The sequence below is a fragment of the Mus caroli genome, chromosome 5, assembly GCF_900094665.2.
Source record: "Mus caroli chromosome 5, CAROLI_EIJ_v1.1, whole genome shotgun sequence".
In the NCBI taxonomy this organism is placed as follows: Eukaryota; Metazoa; Chordata; class Mammalia; order Rodentia; family Muridae; genus Mus; species Mus caroli.
In genome coordinates, this window is record NC_034574.1 from 55,991,181 (window position 1) to 56,003,658 (window position 12,478).

Consider the following 12,478-nt stretch of genomic DNA (forward strand, 5'->3'; position numbering starts at 1 on the left):
GAGAGAAGAGTTGGAAACATATTGGAGTTATCAGTGGAGTAGGTACGGGAGGAAGACACTTTGGTCCTCTGCTGGGCATGAATCCTTTCTATCTCTTTGTATGACGTAATGGCCTCCTGGTGTACTTCTCAAGACCAGAGTTGAGCTCACTCTCCTCGTGTTCTGTTAAAATATCTCTTGAAAGGACTTACCTTAAAATCACTTTTTTAAGATTTTGACGGTTAAGGCTAAATGTGATGTTACAAAAACTCAACCCATGCACTTTGGAAATTGTGTTCATTAGCATGCTTTTTAGCATAGAAGGAAAACTTCTAGAAGTAGTTTGAAACCTAAAAATATATTTCTAGATAAAAGGGGAACTAGAAAATAACATTGATTGATCCTCTTTCTATGTTATTTACCTATCTGCCTAATATATTTGACCCATAATGTATGTCTGTGTACACATGATTTTTGTAAGCATACAATAGTAATCACAAAATAATTATTTAAAAAGTAGTTATACCTCACCAAATATATTTTAATAATTTTAAAATATTAACTTGGAAAAGTTACTGAAATTTGACCTTCTACATATAGTCCAGGTAGAGAAGGTGAGGACAACATAGTTATGAACACTTTGAAAATTTGCATTTGTTAAACCAAAATAACTACATCTTAAAAAGATGTACTTTAGTAATCTGTAGGACTCATTAGTGTGTGGTTTCCAATTAGAGATAAATATAGCTGCACGTGATGGCAAAATGTTCACATTTTAAGCCTAAGTCTCACTTCTCTTGAGTGATGTGTCTTGGTGGAAATTCTGATAAGCTGTTATAAGCTAGTGAGAGTGTTACTCATCTTTGTTAACATGTTAATTAGATGTTAAATAGCAACCTCCATTCCCAAAGCATCCCCTTCCGCAAAATGCAATTTTTGAGTACTTTAGAATTATCATTTGTCTTATGTGCAATGTAAATCAGCAGCTGATCTGTACGCCAGTCAAGAGCTTTGCCTTCACAGCTCCTGCTTGGAGTTCTCAGTGCCATTTTGATGAACCGTCAGGCAATGTCTAGACATCAGGTAGTTCTAGATTATAGCTGATAACTGACTTTAGAAGAATAGAAATGAAAGGAAGTGTACTAGGCCCTTTCAGGATATATCTGCAAGTAATCAGGCTTTAAAGTTAAAAAACATTTATGTTGATGTGTTTTTAAAATGATGGAAGACAGAAGTATGTATCACACTCAATGTGTAAAAGAGAAAAAAAAACAGAATAAAGTACTTGATTCATTTCACCATAATGAATTTAAATTTCTGAAAGTAATAGAGACAAGAGGCATATTTGACAGGACTTGTAAAACTATTTTAATTGTTACTCAAAATATGTGAGATGTAACCATTAGCCCTTATGTTACAATTGAAAAATGGAGACAATTGTTTATGAAAAAAAGAGAAACAGATGGGAGCAGTTTTTACAGTCAACTCTCAGGAGGAATTCCAGAAAGGTATGCCAAAGCACATGACACATTCTCAACAAGGCCAATAACATCAGCTCCATACGACTCTTTACAGCATAAAAATATAAATATGATTACATATTAGAAACAAGTTTACTAAAAATTAAGCTTTTCTTCCTTCAAAACACAATATCTTGCTTTGAAGGAAGCATCTTCGGTAGTGCCACCAACTCCTAAAACTGTCCTGCAGTTTTACTTATTATTTCCATTACAATTTATTTGGATGTAAAGAATAAATTCCACCGACTCCTGGTAAACTCTGCTATCTTTAACAAATACATGGGGTTAGCATATCTGAGTGAAGTCAGTCCTAGTAATTCATAGCGTGGTGCCTTCCTGTGAATAAGTGAAACAAAGGCTTGAACTCATTGACCAGACATGTCATAAGTAGGAAAAATACACTGAAGAGGACAAAGAAATGTTGAGAATAAAGATCACCTATATGACTTCCAGTTGTAAGAGTCACCAAACCAACTTGACTTGGAAGCAATCTATAAAAAGTGCCATCTTTAACATGAACTATTATAAGCTAATGTAGTCTGAGTTATGAAAATTGTCAAATCTGTTCCCAATCATTGTGTGGCAACAAAAATGCAGGGCTCTGTCATTTCTACAGGTAGAAAGAAAAAGTTAAATGGAATGTGAACTGCCTGCCGGCAAACGTGTTGTATAAGTAGCCACAGATTGCCTACTTCCAACAGTTACTGACAGTGCAGAAGTAAACATCATGTTACATTAAGAAATGAAACAAAAAAATAGAACAACAACAACAACAACAAAAGAGCAAAAGACCCCATTGTGATAAATTTTATTCGTACCAAAAATAAGGTTTGGAGCCCTAAAGAACTGCCTGCATACAGCAACAGTGCAAATGATATCCGTGCTGGGCCCATGCACACACTCTTCAGTGCAGAATAAGTTCCTCTGAGCAGACACTGACAAAAAGTTGCACTGATGTAGTGAATATGCCCTGGGGCTTATCTACTCACACCATAAATGGCAGCAGCCAGTGCCATTACTAACATAGGCCAGATCAATATTTTTGTTTCATTCAAGACACTGAGAATTTTTTTTTAACAAGTAGGATCTCCTTAAAAAGGTTTGTTTCTTGGTGAATTAGGCCACCTCCATGGGTAGTGGAATGTTTTTCATTTCTTGCCTCTCTTCCCAATGTTTGTCAAGCAGCCACTGTAATATTGTTCCCTTTTGGAACTCACTTCCCTTTCTTCTCCCTAAGACGGACCCTATATTAACCTAAAAACACAAAACAACTTAATTTACAAGCCTCTCAAAGTGCAAATTATGATACAATTTCATAAGATTCATATACACATAGCATTTTATACAATAAAGTACAGATTTCTGCTCATAAATTAACCCACTTACACATCTACTTTCAAAGAGCTGGCCACTTTAAGTGACTCAAAGACTTATTAAAGTTAATACAATTGAACTTTACAAGTTTCCAAACCAAAATAAAGTTGATCTTACACTTAACCACATATATACATATTTTAAAATGCTCTTTTGATGCTTAGGTATAGACAAACAAATTGCTTAAATACAGACAAATTTATCGAGATATAGAAACTCAAGAATTACAGCTTGATTTCTGTTCTGCACATGTTGTATACAATGTTAAAAAAATAACTTGTGCAATGATTTATTTTACTTCTTTCTGTAACGTCTGTTCATCTGGTAGCTCTTTATGAAGGGGCCGTGACCTCTGGAGAACCACACTGAGTTCCTCGATGACCTTTGATGGCAGCTTATGATCTGCGTCTAAGGTAGCTTTGCTGTTTCTTTCCTCTGTCTTCTTCAGTGTCTTTGGACCTTTATAGGCCTTTGGCAGGCCATGTGGGCCCTCTGCCTCGGTGTCTTCCAGGCAGTTGAAACTGCGATGTTTTCTGGCACGATTTCGAAGTTTCTCATCTTTGTGCTCCAAGCAGTGGGCTATGAGGGAGGCTCGGTCTTTTAAGCTGGAGTCTGTAAAGTCTCGAGTATCTTGCTTTTCACTCAGCTGCAGCCTTTCAAGCTCTGCTCTTGCCATCTACAAGTACAGGAAAACAAGTAAACAGTATTTGAGACACTTGATATTTAGAGAACACACTGAGCCAATCTAGTGCTTTTTGGTTCTAACGTTCATTGTATTTCTAAAATGGAGGCTCTAATTTTACTTTGCCTTAAGCAATATTCAGGTGATTTATTTATTTTTTTATAACACTTTATATTTTAATTATATAATTTTTTAAACTTAAATATATTTTGATTATATTCTTCCTCCCCCCTAAATTTATCCAGATAGTCTCTTCTCTACACACCCAATTTTAAGTTCTTTTAAAAAAAAAAATCCACCCCCCCAAACAATATAACAACATGCCCAAAACCTAAGAAACAAAATACATCACCCCAAAACAAAATAACCCAGCAGCAAACTACAAAATAGTTTACATAAACAAACCAAAAAAATCAAAGACAAAAACTGTGGAGTCCTTTATTTAGTGGTCAACTATGTCTCAACATGAGATCTGCCCTGGAGTGGTTGATTTTACCAGTGCAGTTCCACTGGAGAAAATTAATTTTCCCTTTCCCAGCAGGTATAAATGACAGTTCCACGGATACCCAATTAATTAAAAAAATTAATTAAAAAAATAAAAAGAAAAACAGAGACAAACAATGTGTGCATGGTAGAGGTACTTTGGATTTACAAAGAATGATTCCAACATCTTAGCCAAAATTAAATTCCAAAGAATATATCTTTATCTATATCTGTATCTATATCTATAATCTATATTACCCGTTACATAGGTTGTTTTTTGTTTGTTTGTTGTGTTTGATTTTGTCCTTGAGAAACCTAGTTAAGGTACTATACTATGCCAAAGGTCACTCCCAAAGGGAGTAGAGTAGGTTCTTTCTCAAGAGACCTTATTTCATGTCAAGACTGACATTATTTATGTTCTTCTGATCCACACGATGATAAAGAAAAGTTGCTTTTCTAAAAAATGTCAAATAATTCATATAGAAATTCAGAAATTGACTTGTGATGTCTCTAAAATACCCCAGCTTTCCAAGTCTGGATTGTGATTATTACACTAGACCTGGGCGTCTGTGACAGGACCTGGGTAACCTTTTTTGCTCTATATTCACTTAAAGGATGTTATAAGTGATCTTATGAAATTGACTCGGGACTGGCTTTGCAACCAGAGTTCCTAGATTAATATGTTAAATTGCTTGGCAACTTTAGAGTTTGCACATGGTGTCAGGTATATGTACCTAGTGGCTAATGGTATTAAAGCAAGTGGCAGAGGGTACTGACACCATTTTCTTCATGTAGTATGGACATTATTGAGTTTCGCAAAGTGATTGCTGCTATGCACCAGAAGCCAATGATGTAATTAGTACACCCAGCCATGTTAAGCCACAGGGAAATACCAGAGGCTACAACAAGAACCACAAAATTATAACCAACCTCAATATTCTTCCGGGCCTGGGTCGCATTTCTCTCATGTTGGATAGGAATTAGAGGTAAACCTCCAATCTTGGGATTTTTGGTTATTGAACGTTTTCGTTCCTTTCCGGCTGGCGGCCATATATCATTCTCATGCTGTGGAAACACAATTTAGTGCCATTGGTGTGTGATTTCATTATGTACCACACCCCCATAGCCATGCCAAATAATCTACTTTCTGTGAGAATCCCATTTGTAATTACTTCGACATTGACTCTGGCAGACACATGGCTCCGGGATGTGAAACACTTAAGTGAACTGAGCTTTGAGGTCTCAGTTCAATTTCTAAGTTTCAAACACTTGCCTTCTGTACCACTCATCAAAGCAAATGGTAGAAAATATTGGAGGGAAATAGTAAGTCTCTTGTAACACAAAACAAAATGTAGTTGTCTTTATTTTCTAGGCTCTGTAATCAAAGTAGCTAACCGCTTATTTCTTGCCCACATCAAAGGTGATTTCACATCTTTTAATGTGAGAATAATTTGGTCTTATATATCCCAATACTGACCTAAGGCATGACTAGCTGAAAACTTAGCCTTATTTCATGACCTTTAAAAAAAAAATGTTACTTTTTCATCTAGTTGAATTTCAAAGAAGTGTTACCCTTTAACACACACATTTATAGTGACAAAAACAGAGAGAATGGTAAATTTGTCCTCAAATTATTGACTGTGAATTCTAGTCCACCAAACCATCATAGTCATGCCCAGAGAAAACTTAACTTTGCTATGGGATATATGTATCCACAGGTAAAAATGTAAGCTCTTGAGTGTTTAGTCCTTGAGCTACACAGATTAGCATTTTAAAAGAAGAGAAAGGCAAATTGATTTCCAGACAGCGATGTATTAAATCAATGAATAAATCATAAAATAACCCACTGAGTAGCAAACTAAAATGAGTTTACAGATGTCTGATGGAATAAAACAAAATGGTAACTAATGTGACTAAAACCTCACTCTTAATTTTGCTCAAATTTTAAAGCTTGTCGACATATTGTTATCTGTAGTTAGGATTTTAACATATTGTCATACAGCAAATAACTTATTCCTACAAGTATTTACTCTGCCCATTATACTGTACTGCTAATTGATAATGATGGATACACACTGTCTTAACCAATATACCTATACCTCATTTAATCCACACACATCCTACAGTAAAAGTCCAATTATTGTCAGATTTGATATTTGTGCATATCAAATATCCCTTAAAATTATGGTAGCATTAACCTCAATTCATAAAAACTAATCATAATAGATTACATAATATTTAACCATTGAAAAAGTTTTACTCTTATGCCATGGTCCCGGACACAGTTAAATACCTTTGATGCTATATAATTGGGATATTGCAACAATAAAGCTGAGAGAAAACAGAGAAGGCCCTCAGTAATTTTGTAAATTAGGCTTTGAAATTCCAGAGGTATAGGAGATATGCTTTATAAGAGAGTAGGGAGGGCAAGAGTTTCCAGGTTTAAGTGAATTTTGTCATTTAACATCCGTAAGCTGTTGGTAAAAAGACTTCAGAATTTCATAACGGAGACCATTATGCTGGGAGGAGACTATACTCTAATCACTGTGATCAATCTCCAACTTTGCCTCTCACTTTCTTACCTAGCTCTCTCCATTCACCCTGCTTACTTCATTTCACTGACTGTGGATATTCTTTTGACTCTTGACCCTTGAAGCAATTCACAGCCATTATTTTTGTAAGTTTCCCTTTTTCCCTCTCCTTCAGACCCCGGCTTAGATCTCATTGTAAATTAGGAAATCCACTTAGAATTATTGTCAAGAAATATGCTGCTTCTCCTTCTATTACATTTATTTCTTCTAAGCTCAGCTCTTCATAGTAATTTGACCTTTTTGATGGTACCTGCTATTTGATGCAGTACAAATACACAGGATTGTTCTAGATTACTTTCATGTTAAAGTTAACCTTAAACTTGTAGTGATTAGCAAATACTGCCCTAGGGAAACTGGACTCTTCATTACATGCATATTATTTTTCACTTTCTCTTCCACCTTGACACCTCTATCAGCTTTTCCTGTATCACAAGGGCTAACCTCACTGATTTAATTTAAAAATATCATTAATACTTAAATATGTGACTTTCCATTGAAAGATATACTAGTTTCTCTACATTGGTAGCCATGCTATTTCTTTTCTTTGCAGTCAGCAATTGTTCTGATTGCAAGTAACCTTTAATTGTCCAGTAGGCCAGTATATCATTGCCCTGTCGTCAATCAACTGAGGAAAAATGTCTGTCCCACCCTCTCTGATGTATAATGGCTTTGAACAATTATGAGTAACAGTGCTCCCTTGTGTCTAGTCATGGCCTATATGATTCTTCTAGCTCCTAGATTATCTCTGTCAGCATATATGTAAAAATATATAGTATCCAATCTTTGAGTCAAACCAGTTGGGACAACCAGATCTCTGTTGGCCTCATATCTCTAACTAATCACATCAGACACAAACTCATTACTTCTAGCTGTGTTTGCTACTGTTGTTCCTTCCTACAGCTTCTATTTGTTGGTGTTTTGGGTTTTCTTCTTTTATCAAGTTGGCTTGATCTCCAATGTATGGAGCAGCCTCGTGGTTACTAAAGAGTTCTATGTTTTCCTCCCTATTTTCGTTTTGTTTTTGGGAGGAGTGGTTGTTTGTTTGACTACTCCATTCTCTTTTACAGATTTTAATGCAATCCAAAACCCAGCTTGCCCCATATACATATTTCAACCCCAAACTGTTGCCTGCATTTTTAAAGCACGTTTTATAAGTCAATGTGTTCATTTGTATCCCTCACAGATAGCTCAACTTCCATTTGATCTGAACCAAACTCTTTCTTCTACATCTCTGGGAACATTCTGTAAAATCACCAGTTAAGTAGATCCTAAAACTTAGGTTTTTTAATTTAAAGGAAAAAAAAAAAAACGGAGGGGAAAAACCCACAACAAACACACACTGAAAACAGCTTATCCACAAAAGACACACCTTTTCTTGGGTTTAATTATACCCTCAAGCTTCATATAAGTGTTAAATTTGCACTTACTTAAAAATATGCACCTATTATAAAATCATTATTGCAAATGTAGCAAAATTATGACGTTCAGATTACAATGTACTAAGTCAGTACTTGAAGACGGAGCTACTCTGCCTCACCTTGAGATACTCAGTGAGCTTGGTAGAAGGCAGACAGACCTCACCATAGACATAGGGCAGCAAGAAGCCAATATCATAGACATGGCACCTTACAGACAGTATTTAATTTTAATATAAGGATGGCACCTCAGAAAACAGAAAAGTAGCTTCAGATGTATGCTTCAGAAAGAAATTTATTGCAAATGAAAATAAAAAAAAAAATCAATGAATCCTACATCAACTGGAAGAAATGAAAGTTTTGTCTTAAACAAACATAAAAAGTAGGATTTGTCTTTGGTTTCTATTACTTCTATCAAGCTAAACAGCCCATGAATTAAAAAAAATAATAAATTTATGTAAAAAATTCTCCTCCTCAATCTTTATGTTTTACATATTGTCCCCACTTAAGCCTGGGCAGATACTTCTCCCACAGAGCTGTTCCTCTGTATCTACCTGGAGACTGTATAGTCTCAAAAAATGTTTTTCAAACTCCAAACACTGCAGTGTTCTCCCTTGCTTTAAGCTCACAGCAGGGTTCACACACCTTCCTTTTCTCATAGCGTACCTCAGAGAGAGCTTGAGGAGACGTGTGAGATGAATTGATTGTGGTGACACCTCACATCTTGGAGCTGCTGGTCCCATCTATAGGACAACACCCTTAAATATTGGAAACATCCAATTCCTTTGACACAGACCTTGGCTCTCCTCTCAGCTCTTCTGAAACCCATCCCCTGATCACCACTCTGCCCCATGCCCTTCCTTACCTCATTGCTCCACCTCCCATCCCAGTTGTTACATTTGCTTCACCTTACCACACTATCTATTGCAGGTCTGGTCTAAGTACCTACTTAATTGAGTCACCGTTTTCATATTTTGGAAACAGTAAGTACATGTTTTGGAAAGCACAATAGGCTCCATGAGGCAGATATACGTGTGAGCCAAATAAGAGTCATCCTTACTGAATTTACATTATTGCAGAAAAGGCACAGACAAAACAACTAATTACACATATGTTTTTAATTAGTGCTACAATGGAGAAGTCCCATTCATTCCCTGACTGTCAACATCAAGGTCTATTGACTCCAATTATGGAAACAAAAGCATCAGTTTAATTGTGCTGTAAACAGATACTGTAACAGCTTTTGTCTATACGCTTCCAACTTTACACAAAACACTGTGCATTTAGAGTTCCAGCTTTTAAGTACAGGACAAATATCTGAGATTTCAAATGGAAGAAATGATGAAAAAATTAAGCACATATCTGCCTCCCCCACAAATGCAAGGCAGTGGATAAGATGAGAAAGTGAGAGAGCTGAGAAAGGGGCATGTTTATCAATCACTGGAAAAGTTAATAAGTTAAATAACAGAGAAATGTTTTTCAAAAGAAGAAGAGGAGGATGAGGTGGAAGAGGAAGTGGAGGAGGAGGTAGTAGTGGTAACAGTGGAAGAAGAAGAGGAAGAAGAGGGAGAGGGAGGAGGAGGAAGAGGAGGAAGAAGAAGAGGAGGAAGAGGAGGAGGAAGAGAAGGAAGAGAACAAGAAGAGGAAGAGGAGGAGGAGGAAGATGATGATTTGAGAATGAGTTAACTTTGTTGTAAGAATCGCAAAAGAATCTGAATAGTTAAAGTGACGATGTTAGCCATGATTTCCAATGCTCTGTGAGAAGTGGTCTTACAGATTAGCTAGAAAAGGTGGAGAAGGGAATCCATTAAATTAATTGGCCTCTTTAAGCCTTTGCCAAAAGGAAAGTGGAAGACCAGTGTGAAGCTGAGTGTCGTGTGAGTCTCGGTGAGCTCTGCGAGCTCTGCACCACTTTAATGCACAGGTTCAAGCAAATCCAGGCTCTGCTCTGTGTCCTAGTGCATAAAAACGCTGGATTCTTATGCAGCATTTACCATACAACAGATGTCAAAGAAATGTTCTTTCCTAATCTTTCTTCGGCAGTGGCAGAGGAGGAAGGATGAGAGAGAAGGCAGAGTGTAAGCTTCTGTATGCGGCTCTTCCTACCATTGTGAAAGTGGTGAGGGCTCTCCCACAGCTAAGATCTGAATCAGTACATTCTTCCTAAGCGGGCCACTGGGCTGCCAGGAACAAGAAGCCTGGCCAGGCAATAGTTTCTCAAAGAGCAATGGAAAAAGTCTGGATTTTTGTATATATAAAAAGAATACATGCGAGTGAAACTGTGCCAACCATGTACATCAAAAACAAACCTTACAGTGAAAATTCTAAGAACACCCGCATTTCCTTTAAACACAACGTCCAATAGATTAGAGATCATCACAGATGTCATACCTGAGCAATGAAGATACTGGCCATCCACTCCATCTGGGCTTGTAAACTGTCACAACACAGGTGCCTACAAAACAAGGTTCATGTGATAAGGTTTATATGAAAACAAGGTTTATATGATATGACAAGTTTAAAAGACCACTGGTCTTCCACATTGTGGTTAGAAATTTAATAGAAATATCTCTGAACTCTTCCAAACTTGTGGTTTAATGAAATCAAACTCAGCCTATGTCAGCAGAAGCGGTGTCAGCCTTCTGGGGAGTAAACATCAAATTGGCATGCTGCACAATGATCAGCAATATTTTCTGAAGAGCAGAGTCCGTGTCATTTGGTGTTTTTCAGGCACGTGGCAGTAAAACATCTTTTCTCCCGACAGTCTGAGTGGAACATATGTCTGCATTCATTGAGTGGCAGTTTTTTTTTTTTTTAAAGGCTTAAACATGGTCTCATCTGATAAATATCACTATATATCTGTTGGCACTCACTCAGTAATGGTTTACTAAAACCCTAAATAGAGCAGCTCTTGCTCTCACGATTTGCGCAGTACATTAGGGAAGGTGGCCATGCAAACAAGTACATTGCACAGTAGGAGAAAGAAAGAGGCAGGCTGCAGAAAACACAAAAACAGCAGATGCTGATCCGGGAGTCTGGAGAGGGTGAGAGGAGGTTGCTCTCTAAAGAGGTAGAGTTTTTTTTTTTTTCTTCTTGTGGTTACAAGAAAATAATGAACATTTCAATAAAACTTAATTCTTCACATTCCCAGACTTATAAATAGAAAATAAGATCACAATTTACTTGAAAAAAAAAGGAAAAATGACATTTCTAAAACTTGTTATGTTTTTCATTAGTTTTCACCATCATTTTTCATCACCAGGCAAAGGTGAAATCATCCATGCCTGCATACTCTAAACAAACAGCAATTAATAACAACTGTAGGTGAGTGTGTCCTCTGAGGTTACGGTGGTGTGAACGAATGATACTTGATTTTGCTGGTTCATCTGGAGCTGATGGAGGTCAGGAGGAAGGGAGCAGCATGTATCATGGAAGAATGGTCCTAGAACCACCTTGTGTAACTCACTGGTAGACAAGAAGCAGCAAATCAAAGTCTCATGCCTGCTCTATCCTTAAGTACGAAAGAAAACTGGAAAGAAATGAAGCTGACCAAGGTAGCAAGCCTGCAAGCCTTTCAGTGCGGGATTCACAGTAAGGTTTTAAAGCAGAAAAGAAATGTGGTCATGGGAGGAAAGTCAGTCGTGTTTGGGGTGAGAGCACAGGAGAAATCCAAAGCAGAATCAGAAAAATGGAAAGGACAAAGAGACTCCCCATATACTCAATAGGTCAAGAAGCCCTGGGCTCCAGCATTGGTGTGAAGAAGGGATGAGAAAGTATCTAACCTAATGCAACCTGAGAACTGGTTAGACAGGAGGTCAGTGGGAATCGGACTTTCAGTGCAATCTGGGAGGCAGGCAGGAGAAGGGATACAGTGGGGAAAGTATATGGAGAAAACAGATTTAAAATCAGGATATGGATTTATTTATTTAATTTTTTAAGTTTCATCGTAGACAGTCATTATTTTAAATAAACAAACAAGCCCTTAATTTTTTCCTACTTATCTCCTAAAAACTGGATTCCACTGCGGTGGAGAGCTTTTGGGGGCGCTTGATGGGGATTTGACATCAGGCCAGGCAGGAGGAAGAAATAAAAGCAAGGCGGGAATCTGATTTGGGGCTAGGGCTCAGGAAATAGGCTCAGGTTAAGAATATTTACATTTGAGTTACTGCAAAGCTCAGTGGGCTCAGCTGAGGCAGGTGTGGTGTGGTGTGGTGTTCCTTTTGTCCTGGTCATCCCAATTAGCCCTTAGAAAGGTGTCTATAGGATCTTGTTTATTGCCTTGACCCAGAACTGATCTTATTATTTTGCATGTACTTAAAGTGGTATAAAAGCAGACTGGAAACAAATAAACCCAAACCCACATCAGCCACACAACTGGCTGGGGTCAGGTTACAGTGTTGTCTCACTACCTTTTTCTTTTCTTTTTTTTTTTTA

At 37.2% G+C, this 12,478-nt stretch overlaps 1 protein-coding gene across 3 annotated transcripts in view; it reads right to left on the reverse strand.

The window, feature by feature from the left end:
• Positions 1 to 1,323: 1,323 nt before the first annotated feature.
• The window catches only part of Arap2 (ArfGAP with RhoGAP domain, ankyrin repeat and PH domain 2), a 164,701-nt gene continuing 153,546 nt past the window's right edge, over positions 1,324 to 12,478 (reverse strand). For 2 of the 3 annotated variants that reach the window (XM_029477281.1, XM_029477280.1), the window contains 3 exons: positions 10,436 to 10,499; positions 4,969 to 5,103; positions 1,333 to 3,549 (listed from right to left, as the gene is read on the reverse strand). In XM_029477281.1, the coding sequence (XP_029333141.1) occupies positions 3,163 to 3,549; positions 4,969 to 5,103; positions 10,436 to 10,499 (586 nt within the window). In that variant the 3' untranslated portion in view covers positions 1,333 to 3,162. Of the gene's footprint in view, positions 3,550 to 4,968; positions 5,104 to 10,435; positions 10,500 to 12,478 lie in introns of all 3 variants that reach the window. The other variant, XM_021162421.2, reaches the window with a different exon arrangement.